Source organism: Schistocerca piceifrons, chromosome 2, assembly GCF_021461385.2.
Source record: "Schistocerca piceifrons isolate TAMUIC-IGC-003096 chromosome 2, iqSchPice1.1, whole genome shotgun sequence".
Classification (NCBI taxonomy): Eukaryota; Metazoa; Arthropoda; class Insecta; order Orthoptera; family Acrididae; genus Schistocerca; species Schistocerca piceifrons.
Genome location: NC_060139.1, coordinates 859,288,828 through 859,304,175, shown reverse-complemented (window position 1 = coordinate 859,304,175; position 15,348 = coordinate 859,288,828). Strand labels below are relative to the sequence as shown.

Genomic DNA, 15,348 nt, shown 5'->3' with positions numbered 1-15,348 from the left:
AACCCGACGTAGGGGTCATCTTCTGGGCATTTACACCATTGGTCGACTGCTGGTGATATCACTCCTGTTATGTAAATGCCCAGAAGATGACTCCTACGTCGGGTTGAAACTGATTGGCGGTATAATAATAATAATAATAATAATAATAGGAATTGCGATTAAGACTGTTCTTGAATTATTGATATTTTAAAGGTTCTCAGAGTGACGGGTTCATCATTTTTATGTTTCCAAACCTCAGTCAGTAAAAATTGAGCCTTTGTAGGATCACTTTGTTGTCTGTATCTGACTGACTGTTAACTAAGGTCTCTATTTTCTCAGGAACAGGTACAGGTATCAAAGTGCCACAGGTACTAAAGTCTATGATCCTTGGGTGCTATAAAAAAATTAAGCTTCTAAGCAATTGCAATCAAAAGATAACAGCTATTTACATCACATATTTTGATATTCACAAACTCACACGTCAAAGCTGTAGGATTACTTCCCGTTAACCCAGAATTATAAAATTTGGCAAGAAGCAAGGCTCAGAAGTAAAAATAAAGGAAAGGAATTAAAAAATGATAATTTGTAATTTAACCACATAAAAATTTTTTATTTACATCTTGTTGCCCATCTATTTGCCCATCTGTTAAGACTCATATGTCTTGGGAACAGGTAAAGATATCTGTTCCATCCATTGCTGAGTGATGTGACTGAATGTAGCAAAATGCACACTTTGAAATCACAACAGTTTATTACAGAAACTAAACGAAGTACACTTCTGAGAGTGAATATGTTCTTAACTTGATAACAGAAAATTTACTATCCTGGAAATGCCTCAAGGAGCAGGGAAGAGAGAACTATACTGTCATACAAGGTGAGGAGCTTGTAGGCAGCCACTGATGATAGTGGCAGCACAGTGCCTTGGGGTTGGCTGTTGTAAGCTTAGCTGCAGGTGAGGCATCTGGGTGGGCAGAGACCATGGGCAGCAGGGTGCAGTGCAGAAACTTGGAGCAAAACTTGATCTGTCAGAGTCAGGGACATGTCTGGCCTTGTCTTGGGGGTGAGCGCAGACCTGAGTAGCCACCTGCAGAAGGACATGGGGTGGTACCACATGAGCACATAACTGCATGGACATAAGATAGTGCCTGATTATTGTAGCGCTGTGTGCTTCGACTCTCGCCACATAGTGGTGATTTTCTCACTTCCGAACATTCTGGCGGCTACTGTGGCTCACCTGTACACATTGCCTTGCATTGCCTTGTCCAGTAACAGCTTGCCTTAGTAACAGCTTCATAGGTGAGGCACGAGCTGAATCTTGCCCGCTAAACATAGAATTCTGGTGGTCTAACTGTGCAGGGGACAGCCCTGCATACATCACAATTTCCCTCCATCCCCAGAAGAGGTGGAACAACCATCTCAAATAAGTGCCGCATGCAAGGAAGGAGGCACACCACAACCGCCAGTGCTGACTGGCCAAACATTTGGAACGAAACGTTACAGTCAGCCAATATGTAAAAATACCTGGGAAATGACCAACATGTGGCTAACAACTTTAGCACAACCTTGCATTCTGCAAGCAGTGAACAGAAGAAAACAGTATACAGAACATTTAAACAAGAATGCAACCTATAATGAACAAGACTGCTGAGCATGGAGTGTAGGACCAATGACATCCGATTCACAAGAATAGTAAAAGTACGTACACATTGCATAACTTCCAGAAACTCAGCACCACTTACCTGCAAATATAGAACTGAACCACTAATCAGCAAAAGAAAATGACCTCGATAGAACAAGCGTACCACATCCATGTAGGGGAATGGTGACTGGCCGTCTCAGGAGGTGACGGGGAAGACCGAGCACTGGTAGGGCTTGCAGCGAAACTTCCAAGCAGGTGCACCCCATGGCCCGGAAGAACACACGACATGATAGGCAGTGCCAGCTGGGATGGTGAGACTGGCAAAGGGTCAGCAGCAACAACAGGAGCGGCAGTGTGGACAGCCACAGCAATGCCAGCAGGGACAACCAAAGCAAAAGTGGTGGTGGTGGTGGCGGTGGCGGCGGCGGCGGCAAGTGTACGAGCCATGGTAGGGCCAACGACTGTCTAGACAGCTGGTGTCAGCACTGATAGGGCTGGCGATGGCATGGGGGCTAGCCAGGACAGGGCCAGTAGCAAGAAAACTGGTGAACAAAAGGACATTGCTGCTGATGGACTTGATGATACCAGGAGGGAACGAGGTCCTCGGGCATCTCGAACAAGCTGAGCAATAACATGAAGTTAGGCACAGCCAGGAATGATGCTGAGAGGAGGACTGACAGCGACAGGACCAGCAGCTTCAGAACTGATGCTGATGATGAAAGAGTTGGCATCCAAAGGCACTACAGGCTGGGCCAAGTGTGGCGGGACTGCCACTACACATCTCTGTGAACACAACACTGGGGGCCACACTGTACAACAGCATTGCACACAATCTGAGAAAGTGGCCTAGTTTGGCACACAATTAATTTCTTGTCATCCATTCCTGACACTGATCATCAACAAGCTTACTGGAACACTGTGTGATGAATGCTCTATATTAACCAAAAACAGGGCATGTGCACTGCTTGGCTGGAAGTGACTGCCACAACAAAAATGCACATATAACTGTTCCACTAACAAGTCGTAGTCTGTGTCCTCCATATTAGAATCTGGGAAAAACTGTCAAGCAAACTAAACATATTTGCACCTGCACTGGCCAGAAATTGAGCAGTGCATTGCATACCTTGTACACCGTAGGCCATAATGTGCAACCACAGCTGTTGGCAGTACATACAAGGTGCGTTCCATAAGTAATGTGACCAAATTCATTAAAAAATCATTTATAGAATATATACGTACAAATAATCCAAAATTTTCAAAATAGCACCCTCTTGCGTTGATAAACTTCTCGAGGCGGTGTTTCCATGCCTGGAAGACATCCTGGAATTCCTTTTCTGAAATGTCCTTTAGAGCTGATGTAACATGCACCTAGATGCATTCAGTCGTGTCCCAATGTTTTCCTTTCATGACTCCTTTTAACCGAGGAAACAAAAAAAAGTCAGCGGGAGCCAGGCCAGGACTCTAGGGACGCCGGGGAACAAATGGAGTCTTGGTCCTAGCCAGGAATTCGTTGACAATGAAGACGCTGTGACTCGGCGCATTGTTGTGGTGAACTTTCCACGTGTCCTTGATGTCGCTTCGGCAGCCCGAGACCCTACTTTTCAGTCTTATGAGCACTTCCAAGTAGCAATCTGAGTTCACTGCAGTCCCGGTAGGTACGAATTAGGTGGTGCACAATGCCTCTGACGTCAAAGAAGACAATGAGCGTGGCTTTGATCCTGGACTTGCTCATGCGTGCCTTCTTGGGACGGGGTGACAATGGGGTGTGCCACTCTGAACTCTTCCTTTTTGTGTCAGGGTCTTACTCAGAAATCCACAATTCATCACCAGTGATAACTGAGTTTAAAAAATGAGGATCATTTTCACACATTTCCAACATATCTCAGCACTGAGGCACTTGCATGTGCTTGTGGTTGTCGGTCAACACTTTTGGAACGAGTTCGGCACACACGTTTCTCATGTTTAAATCTTCAGTCACAATGCGGTAAACGGTTCTTTTTGACATGTTTAGAGTTTGTGCTATCAATTGTAGGCTCACTCGTCTGTCAGAGTGCAAACAGTTGCGCACATGCGTCACATTTTCGTCGACTCGTGCGGTTGATGGCCGTCCACTGCGAGGTTTGTTGGTGATCTCCTCTTGGCCATCCATAAACGACTTGTGCCATCAGAAAACTTGTGATTTGGGCAAGCAATCAGTCCCAAAGGCATGCTAAAGTAATGGAAACATTTCGGTGGCGGACTTCCCAAGTTTAACCCAAAATTTGGTAGCGTACCATTTCTCTACAGAATGATCCATTGTGCTGTGTCACATAAACTCAAAACGGGGTTGACGGAAATGCAAGTCCTGACTCTCCGGCAGCTTGCAGCCAAATGAGACAAAGAGCGTTTTGAAGCGAACACCCCTCTCCACTTAGCACAGCCGGTTACAACACGCTGTGGTGTGGCGTTGCGTCAGAAAAAAATTGGTCGCATTACTTATGGAATGCACTCTGTATCCCAGTCCTCTTTCTGACTGTCAAACACTCAAAAAGTCACTGCAGATGTGAGAGCAGCATGCTGAGATACAGCTGTTGAAGCCAAAACCTGAATGAGCTGAGTTACGCCCTGCAGCAGTTTCTGACTTTTCTGCTCCTGTAACTGCATGACTTTGATAAAGACAGCTCTTTTGACGATGAGACAGACTTGATAATCGAAAGAAAGACTCGGACTATTTAGGAAAATACACTGCCATTGAACAAAGTCCAGTTTGAATTACTGAAAACAACTGAGACTAACAGCTACAATGAAGAGAATTCACACTTGTGCAACACATGAACGGACCACCTGAACTATGTAGGAAAGACAACATTTACTAGGAAACTTGTTTCATGGATGTGCATATACCAAGAAACTTACCCTGTTGGAGGAACTGCAAAGTACAATGAACACATCTGCCTACAGAATAAAACAACACAAGAATCATAAGACACTGCCCTAACAAATCAATTATGACAGAGCAAAAATCACTGGGTTTAAAAACCACACAAACAAATTTGAAAACAAAATGCCTGCTCCAACAAAATTAACTAATACACCCCAAGAAATCTTAAAACACACTTTAAAAATACAGAAACACTAAACTGTTTACCTTGTCACCAATGGAATGGTAGAGGAGAGGAGATGAAAACAAGATTAACAGTTCTCAAGACACTAAAGCACTGTACATCTCAGAAAACTCATAATCACAAATGTTTATTACAGAAACTAAACAAAATACAGTTCTGACAGTGAATATCTTCACAACTTGAAACTGAAAATAGTCTGTATAATGGAAGGAAACATTCCACGTGGGAAAAATTATATACAAAAACAAAGATGAGGTGACTTACCGAACAAAAGCGCTGGCAGGTCGATAGACACACAAACATACACACAAAATTCAAGCTTTCGCAACAAACTGTTGCCTCATCAGGAAAGAGGGAAGGAGAGGGGAAGATGAAAGGAAGTGGGTTTTATGGGAGAGGGTAAGGAGTCATTCCAATCCCGGGAGCGGAAAGACTTACCTTAGGGGGAAAAAAGGACAGGTATACACTCGCACACACGCACATATCCATCCACACATACAGACACAAGCAGACATATTTAAATATGTCTGCTTGTGTCTGTATGTGTGGATGGATATGTGTGTGTGTGCGAGTGTATACCTGTCCTTTTTTCCCCCTAAGGTAAGTCTTTCCGCTCCCGGGATTGGAATGACTCCTTACCCTCTCCCATAAAACCCACTTCCTTTCGTCTTCCCCTCTCCTTCCCTCTTTCCTGATGAGGCAACAGTTTGTTGCGAAAGCTTGAATTTTGTGTGTATGTTTGTGTTTGTTTGTGTGTCTATCGACCTGCCAGCGCTTTTGTTCGGTAAGTCACCTCATCTTTGTTTTTATATATGAAAATAGTCTGTCCTGGACAATGCCTTGAGGAGCAGGGAAGAGAGAACTACATAGTCCTACAGGGCAAGGAGCTCATAGGCAACCATGAGTACACATGTTGAGCTCTTTGGAATGTCTTTTGTAAGCACAGCAGCAGATGTGACATCTGACAACTAGCCTGGCAGCAGCCACAGCAGGTGCGGTCTTGGTTTTATTCTTATTCTATCCAAGTCCATAACATGTCTGGCTTCCATTGGACAAAGTGCAGACCTATGTAGCCATCTGCAGATGGATATGGCTCAATACCACATCAGCATGTGATGGTGCGGGTGTAAGATAGTGCCCACTGACTGCAGCGCTGCATGCTTCAACTCGCACCACATAATGTCGGAGCTGCCAATGCCGTATACTTTTACAGCTACTGGAAAGTCAACTGTGTAAAATGCCTTGCTTTGTCTGTTTACTGGCAACTGCTAAAAATAGACAGAAGTGTGGTGGTTGAACTCTGCAGGAGGCACCCCTGCATACATCAAAGTACCAAGTTCAAATTTATGTCAGGTACTAAGGTATGCGATTCCTCGGCAGCGTATAAAATTTAAGCTTCTAAGTCAGTGCAGTCAATAGATACAGCCGTCTAAGTCAAATATTTTGGTACTCGAAACTCACTCATCAGAACTTATTGATGAACTATCTATATATATGCCAGGCCTGGAGAACTAGCTATATATATGCCAGGCCTGGAGGTCTACTGGTATACCGCGTGCCTGGAAACTGAGAGGTTGCAGCATTGAACGTCAGTCATGCCATTAATTTTTCAGTCTTCATTGTAGCCTAGCCTTTGCTTGTCAATGATGTGAGGTGTCACCATGAACAACACATGGTTCAGATTCCAACTTCCCTGTTGAATAACTGGGGTAGATAAGGAATGCGCAAGTCGCTGGAAAGGTGACCAGTAGAAAGACTTGCACCATGCCATTGAGCTACATGAAATTATTATTATTATAATTATTATTATTATTATTATCACCACCATCATCATCTATATACATTAATGCCAATGGCCTTCCCACAGTAGTAACACCGGTTCCCGTCAGATCACTGAAGTTAAGCGCTGTCGAGCTGGGCTAGCACTTGGGAGGGTGACCATCTGGTCTGCACAGCACTGTTGGCAAGCACGGTGCACTCAGCCCATGTGAGACAAACTGAGGAGTTACTTGATTGAGTAGTAGTTGCTCCAGTTACGTAAACTCACATACGGCCGGGAGAGCAGTCTGCTGACCACATGCCCCTCCACCCAGGACGCCTGTGGGCTGACGATGACATGGCGGCCGGTTGGTACCGTTGGGCCTTTTTTCGGACAGAGAGAGAGAGAGAGAGAGAGAGAGAGAGAGAGAGAGAGAGAGGTACATTTTTCAAGTCTGCATAGAACTCTCGTAGGAGCAAGTCATTTCATCAGTGATAAGACTATATGTCAATATCCCTTTTTCTTTTTGTATTATTAGTGATTACCCAGCCAAGTGTATTTGCAAAAATACTTAATACTTTTTTCAACTATGCTCACTATGCTCATCTTATTTAGTATTTAAATCATAACTATGTTATAGTTTTATTACATTGTGAGAAAAGGGCATGAACATTCGTCTAAACTTGCCTCTATCCATGTTTGTGTGTGCTTTTATTTTATTATTGTTATACATTTGAATGTTTATAAGCAAATATATTCTATGTTGTGTTGTCATGCCATACAATCTTTTTAAGGCACTAAAATGTGTCAGTCAGCTATTGTACAAATAAATTGTTTATAAGTAAAGACTACTCATCTCAATAAATGCATATTGTCGTGCAACCATGTGGTAACTATTCTTTGAGTGCGCTGAAACTAATCTCATCATCATTTTGTGACCCATGCATGGATATTGCAAGGGATTTAATGACAAGAGATTCATGCTACAAGTAACATCAGCCAATTGGCCAGGTGAGAAGGCATCTCTGAATGGCTCTCTCTTATTCCCTGGGCAAATAAACTATTGAGGCAGAGACAATGACAATAACTTGCTGTTTCACCAACTTAAAGAATTACACATACTCCCTCCTAAGACCAATTATTCAATATAATTTTCCCTAAATTCCCTTAAGTTTAGACAGTCATCAAACACACAGTCTCCACTGAGGTTCAACTACCTTTTCTCGTAATGCAGTCTGCACTCTTAACTGTTCACTGACTGATTTGAGACTCGAGATGGGCAAAACTGTTCTTTTCAAAGATAGGATCAGAAATGGCCACTCACCGGAGTGAAAAAGTTCTTTTTCAGGAATGACCATTCACCCTTTCTCACAAAGACAAGTAAAAGGAAGGTACATTGCCTTTTTAATTTAGGTCATTAAACCTGTATTTATATCTGATTTGGTCCTATTTTGGAAGAACATATAAAGAGGAGCAACATATAAAGAGGAGCAATAATTTTGCGTTATGTCTCTAGTAATTTTCAGATACAAAAGTTTTAAATTTCATCTACCGCAAAAGTTATAAATATTACAACACAATCCTAAATATTTTTTTACCAAGTGGAAAATTTAAGAGTGGAGACTTATTCTTGTTAAATTTTAATGTTTTTATCGGAAAAAACCCAGTGTAATAACTATAACAACTTTAATTGAAGTGTATCTGCAGTCATCATTTAGTCCGTATTACCATATGTGTTCCCATAAAAGATAAATTTATCAGTATTATCATTTATGAATAAAATTTGACCCATACTAGTCGATGTAAGTCTTTTTCTCTTCTCAGTGCATATTTGTCCTGCTTTTGAAAATATTCATTCATAGGCCACTGATGTTGCTGTGATACATAATACTTTTAGAACTAATTGATACAGCACTGACCACAACAAGTTTTTTGTTTTGCACCAGTTAAGGGATCGCTGTTTCTAGGCAAATATCCCTCCACTAAATTTTCTGGTTTGTGACTTACTAGAAGTTGACTAATAGTTTCATTGAACTCATACCAGATTGAAGAAGTCTCATGTGTAACATTGCTAACTGGTTGAGGCATGAGCTCTGTTTTTTCTTGTTGAACAACCAACACTTTCATTTCTACAGCAGCCTTCATGTAGCAGTCGTGAAATGTTTTGTCATCTGAAAATCCTTACCTTTGACTCGGGGTTCAGTAATGTTGCCTGACTAATTGTTTTGTTGCTGGAGATGCCAAACCAATCTGATAACCCTTCAAGCAAATTATCAACCAGGGACTTTGTTTTTTGAGGATATCCTTTATTTTTGTCTTTAAAATATTTTAGTTGCCCCTCCATTAATCTTGGCAAGATTTTCATTATTGAAACTGATACTGTTTTCTGTGAGGGCACCTCATCAAAAACTTTCAAAATCCGAAAAGCCTGTTGCTTTATCTTCCAGTCTGTATCTTTTAAATTTAAAGTGATCGATTTTCAAGCTGAAATTGCGAGATAAGAAATTATGGAATTTTTATTTAAATTAAATCTTTTGTATGAACTTCTGAATTGCATGTTGTGCAGTGGGGTTTAAAGAATGTGCAAAGCATGGAGTATAAGGAAGTTTTAAAAGCATGACAGTTAAATTAGTATTTGACACATTTTCTGTTATTATGGAAATGATTTTAAAATTGATACTGTATTTGGGATAACAGACTTTACCCAGTTTGAGATGTTTTCTGCAATCTGTCTGTCTTCGAACTGTGTGGTATGACTTTAGTTCACTCTATTCAAACTAACGTTACGTACATTCATCCACGCATGAGACGTATGGCAGATTGCCTTTTTGGTGACTGAAAAAAATTTTAATTTTTACTGCAAACCATTTTTAAAAGCTGTACATCTAATGACATACATTTACTTAATGTGGGCGGCTTTATAATATTAAAAAAATTACTTATTGGTTATTGTAAATGAAAAAGCACACACAAAGGAGATAAATCAGAATTTGGTCCTGAACCTGATGACACTGATGGGCTGGATAGTGCTCGAGACTCAATTTGCCTTTTTGGGAGGATAGCTTCACACAAGGTGGAAGCAGACATCTGCGAGTACAGTTTACAAGAAATGATTTCTCGAATTTCTGCACCAGTTGATGGCAATCTTGATTGACTTCCTGATCCACATTGTTCCAGAGTACTCTAGGATGCTTCAATTTCAGATGTCCGTCCTGGTTTGATGATGAGCCAGAAGCGATGACAATTGTCTGCTGACAGTAGCAGCATTTTCCTTTTTCTTTGATTTTGGTAAAATGGTATTGTACATCTCTTGTAATTCTTCTAGATGAATGCAATGTAGGTAAGATATTGTTGGGCAGCACTGAAAGTACACTGGTAAAATTTTAAACATTTGCTATTAACATAGCTATTTTACGTTGTAAAAGCTTAAAGTGATAACAAATATACATGCAGCACACTCTATAATCATAAGTTATAGATTAGGCTGTAGGAAGTTCTGATCTGCGAAATCTACAGCCTCAGTCCTGAAGTTTGTATCATGCACGAAAGGGTCTGAAACAGTCATAGTGGTTAATAAACTCATGAAGACAAGCCTGAGAATATGAGGATCTCACTGCTGAAAGATAAAAATTTTGCATAATGTGATATGCAAATTTGGGCTACACTGTATGTGAACAAGAGATGACAGGGTAATGGTGTGGATAAAGGCTGGAAAAAAGCAGTGCAAATGAACTCGTAAGTCTGTGCTTTAGAAGCTACGAACTTGTCTACTCATGCAGCCACTATTTCTACTAGCATGTTTGTATTGTTACTGTAGAACATAGCCATCACTTTCAAATCATTTCAGTGAACTCCGCCATATATTTCAGACTATCAACATCCATGTCTTTCTTCTAATGAACTTGGACATCTGGCTCAGCCAAGCGTGCTCTACTGCTCCCTAACTATGGACTCCACTGTCCTAAGATATCACATAAGTAACAGATGAGGTGGTGGAGTAGTGGCATGCAAACACTTTGACTTATATGTCTGCCCCCAGTAGCTGAGTGGTCAGCGCGACAGAATATCAATCCTAAGGGCCCGGGTTCGATTCCCAGAAGGTTCAGAGATTTTCTCCACTCAGGGACTGGGTTTTGTGTTGTCCTAATCGTTTCATCCCCATCAACATGCAAGTCACCGAAGTGGGCATCAAATCGAAAGACTTGCGCCAGCGAACGGTCTACCTGACGGGAGGCCTTAGTCACACAACACTTATTTACTTTGACTCATTACCGACCATACTTCTCACATCCAATATTAATGAAGACAAACAAGACAAATATATGTTCATAAATTTCAAACCTCTTCAAGAGAATTGCTTAATGTGCATCCTGTACAGATCTCCAAAAATAGGCGGGATAGCATGTTTCAATACTGACCTTTCAAAATTCAATTTGACTTGATCATACAAATAATGCTAGGAACACTAACATAAATATTCTGCCCCTTCACTGTAAAATTCAAGTGCATAGTTGCTTCTTCAAATGCAGCAGTGTTTCAACTTGCACCTACCCATAATGCAGCCTATAGTCAGGCCCCCATACATATATCTGCCACAAAATCCACAAGCAAAGAAATTGGTACCAGGAATATCAGCTCACAACATCATTACCACACTAAGTCTGTTACATAGTAAATTTGCTTCCCCAGAGACTGGAAACCTGAAGGGAAAACCTGCACCTTGGCTAACAGAAAAGCTAAAACAGTCCATACTGTCAGAGACACTGCACGTCAGACTCACAAACGACCTCCTATGTTGGAAAATAAAATTGATTACAAGCATAAAGCAAACAGAATCAATCAAACTCAGAAAAACAATAACTAAGACATGCCAATACATTAATCTAAAGCATAAGGACCAGATGCTCTATGGAAAAGCTTGTGTGATCTAGGGATTAGAAGGCAAAGTAGAAGGAGCAGCTGATCCGATTGTCCCAACGAAGAAACTACGCCAGTACTTGACTTTAGCGATAATCATCTTTGAACCGTAAACAAAACACAGACTGGATGATTATTTCGCAGAGGTAAATGATGGTAGTTGCAAAAAATTCTTTCTTGAGCTGACAACACTGCCGAAAAGTCCTTCAGCTCAGCAATTACTGTACAGGACGGTATCGCAGTCCAAATACTCAAACTTGTTGATCCACTACTGCCCATAATAACTACTGCTCCCTACACCTTGATGCTATTTCCTGGACAACACAGTAGAAACACTTGTTCCCATCAGAGTACAAGCACTAGAGATCCAATTGCTAAGAAGAATAGCTGGATACATTCTGTCTGTGGAGAGAGTGAATGTAGGCATAGAAAAGAACTGAGAGGGAAAAACTTAAATAAGCACATGAAAGACTACAGGAAGAATTATGTCAAAAGAATGGAAGACAACAGATTACCAAAGTTGGTGTTAAATTATTAACCAGTGTGCAGAAGATATTTAGGAAGCCCAAGGAAAATAAACAGTTTCAGCCTAGAGACCATAACAGGCAAATGTCTACTACATGTGGAGAGAAGAAGAGGAGGCATCATATTAAAAATATTATGATTTTTTAAGTAACTGTGATATTAATAAGTTTTGTAATTATGCCTATATATAAAACTCTGGTCTGATGCAAAAGGATTCCTGGCGGCATTACTGTGTTTGGGTTAAATGAATAAATAAAAAATTAAACATAATATACAGGTTGTCCCAGAATGAATGTTCAGTGTCCAGGGATATGACAGAAACAATAATTTGTAGCAGAAAACTTCATGCGAACATGTTTTTTCTTCTGAATGGTTTCCGAGATGGAACGTATTTAATGTACATTGTTACTTATTTTATTTATTAGTCAGTACATTGTCATTGTTTACAACATGCCATAGTAGTGTAGACAATTTAGAAATGAACAATTTGATGTAGGACATGTTTCTATCAAGTCGAGAAACTACCTCAAACTGGCTTACCTACACCTCAGTGCATGCGTGTTGCACAAGAATTTCCATTTTCTCTCGCTGTCTTCACGTAATCTGAAAGTCCTTGAGAAAAAATGAATAGGACCCTTTTAAAGGAAATTTATTGTAGTTTAATTTTATAGTGTGACAAGTTTTCACTAGAGGTTGCGGATTTTGTGTTATTCAAGAAAAATATACAAAAGTAACTTTAAATATGTTTCATCTCTGAATATTGACCATTCCTCCTGAGACAATCTGTATATGTGGACTGTTATGTAGGATAACATAACTGTTACATTTAGTATCCTGTTCACCCAAAGCAATTAAAAGGTGCATAAAGACTACTGGAACACCAACAAAAGCAACTATAAATGCAACATACATAGAAGAAGACATAATACTACACCTAACAAGAAAACACACACAACGAGAAAACAGAAGAGCAACAACACAAGATGACAACAATTAGAATAGAGCAAATAAGGATACTAGGAATTAAGAGCTGAACTGGGATGGAGACGTGCTCAGTCATGAAAGCTTCACTGTGCACAGAGAACAGAGTTACGCCTCAAGTCACCGTGTGGTCTGCTTTGTGCGATTTCGTCTGCAGAGCTAGTTGCCTTGGTGAGGAGCAGTGAGCTACCTCGCAATCTGTTCCCTGAGAGTGGTGGGAAGCAGTGAGCTAGTGAGACAGCCCTGTGGTCCGATCGGTGAGAGTGATGGAAACACTCAGGGGAGCGATGCCTGGATTGCTTTGCGACATGCACCACACGGTGGCCGAAGGCCACAGATTTTATGATCACTGGCAACACATTATGAGCGCTATGCTAAGTCAAAGGATAAGAAGTAATAACTCACTCAGAAGTGTGTAACCGTTCATTGAGCTTCTTAAATTGAAGACATGTTTTGAAATCAAGAACGGAAACATGCTGGAAGTGTTTTCTGCATTACTGTATCATTCTGAAGACCTCAACTTCTTGTGATGCTCGGTTCAGTCCAAAGTACGTGTCGTCTGATCTAGACAAATGTTTCTCTTGTCTGGTATCTTATTTAACATGTTTGACAGTGCTGCCACCAGGTATCTGTATGTGTTGCCTCATTAATTTTATCTAAGTTCTTACCAGTTTATTTCCTAAGGACATACTCATTTTTCCCCAGAGCTTGGCCTGTTCTCTTACACGCAGGACCATCACCAGCTCTTATCATATATCCATCAGGATTTTCCTTGAGTAACCGTTCTCAAGTTAAATATTCGTAGTGATGTCCCTGTCAGTATGCTATTGCATTGGGCAAGTTACTTTGCAATATTTTCCCTTAAACATAGAACATAACACTACAATAAATTTATTTTTTAAACCTGTTTCAAAAATTTTTTGTATTTCTTTAATATTCTTCATCTATTTTTTTTCTTTTGCAGTACAAGTGTAATAAACCTTGTGAAAAAAACAATGCTGGCTGCAAAAGAAACCACAAGTGCAACAAAAAATGTTATGAAGAGTGTGGAGACTGTGTTGTTGAAATTAAAGTGCAACTCAATTGTGGACATACCCATCAGATACGTTGTAGTTCTGATCCATCAGAAGTGAAATGTGGTAGAGACTGCAAGCGTATAATGGAATGTGGACACAAATGTCGTCTTCTCTGTTTCCAGCCATGTGGAAATTGTCCAGTTAAGGTAAGTGGAATACTTGCTTCAAAATATACACAATTTTATGACTGATTTATATCTAATATAGAAAGAATGTTTTTATTTCTATTTGAAATAGCTTTGTTGTTACTAAAAAGCATACTCACTCTTCCATGGCAGTATTATTTATTGTACTTGTTGTACTTGCAAAAGTATGGTGCAACATAAAAAAAAAGCCAAGAAGTTCACAATAAAATAATTATCCTGAGCCACAAGAAAATTAAAGAATTTGTGCAACTAAGTTACTGAGCATGCAGGTTGATTGAACACAGGACAGTTTGGCCTTATAATAACCCAGGTATAGCCATATTGATAGACCATAAAATGTAATTGGATAGATAAAAGAATCTACTCATGAAGGGGTAGCAGAAGAACAATCTCACAAAAAGATTTAGCTTACGCAAGGTTTTGGAGCCAGTGGCTTCTCCTTGCAGCAGAAGAGTTGTATGGGAGGGAAGGGGGTTGAAGGAAAAGAATTCAAGAGGCTTAGCAAAAGGGATACAGTGCGGAAAAGTCACCCAGCACCCCAGGTCAGAGGAGACTTACTGGACGGGAACAGAAGGAAAGACTGGTTTAACGTAAATTAAGGCCAGGTGGGTAGCGAGAAACAGTGACATGTTGTAGCTCTAGTTCACACCTGTGGAGTTCTGAGAAACTGGTATCTGTTGGAAGAATCCAGATGGTGTGTATGGTGATGCAGACACAGAGATCACAACTGCCATGTAGAGCATGCTGTGCAACAGGATATTTTGTGTTGCCAGTGTACACCCTCTGCCTGTGCCCATTCATTCTGACTGATATCTGGGTGGTAGCCATGCCGGTATAAAAACGCCTAACAGTATTTTCATAACAGCTGGAATATGTCATTGTCATTTCACAGGTAGCTCTCCCTTTGGTAGTATATGTTTTGCCAGTTACAGGGCTGGTATAGTCAGCGATAGAGGGGTGCATAGGGAAAGCCTTGCAGTGGGGACAATCATGGAGGTAGGAGCCATAGTGTAGGGAGATGAGTGCAGAAGGAGCATAGGGTCTGTTAAAATGTAACTATGTTGTTTGTTAGTAGGTTTAATGTGGACAGAAGTGTGTAGCTGTTCTTTGGTGACGATGAGATAAGCATAAAGGAAAATGGCATAGGATTCAGAATAGGACCCAGTGAAATTTAATTGGGAGAAGATATTCAGTGATTCCAGGAATTTCAGCAAGTCAGTCT

The 15,348-nt window shown here is 40.6% G+C and overlaps 1 protein-coding gene across 1 annotated transcript in view; it reads left to right on the top strand.

Moving 5' to 3' along the window:
* The window catches only part of LOC124777816 (NFX1-type zinc finger-containing protein 1-like), a 279,974-nt gene that overhangs the window by 177,440 nt on the left and 87,186 nt on the right, over window positions 1-15,348 (top strand). Inside the window, exon 10 of the mRNA XM_047253337.1 lies at window positions 13,869-14,126. Coding sequence (XP_047109293.1) covers window positions 13,869-14,126 — 258 coding nt within the window. The remainder of the gene's footprint in view (window positions 1-13,868; window positions 14,127-15,348) is intronic.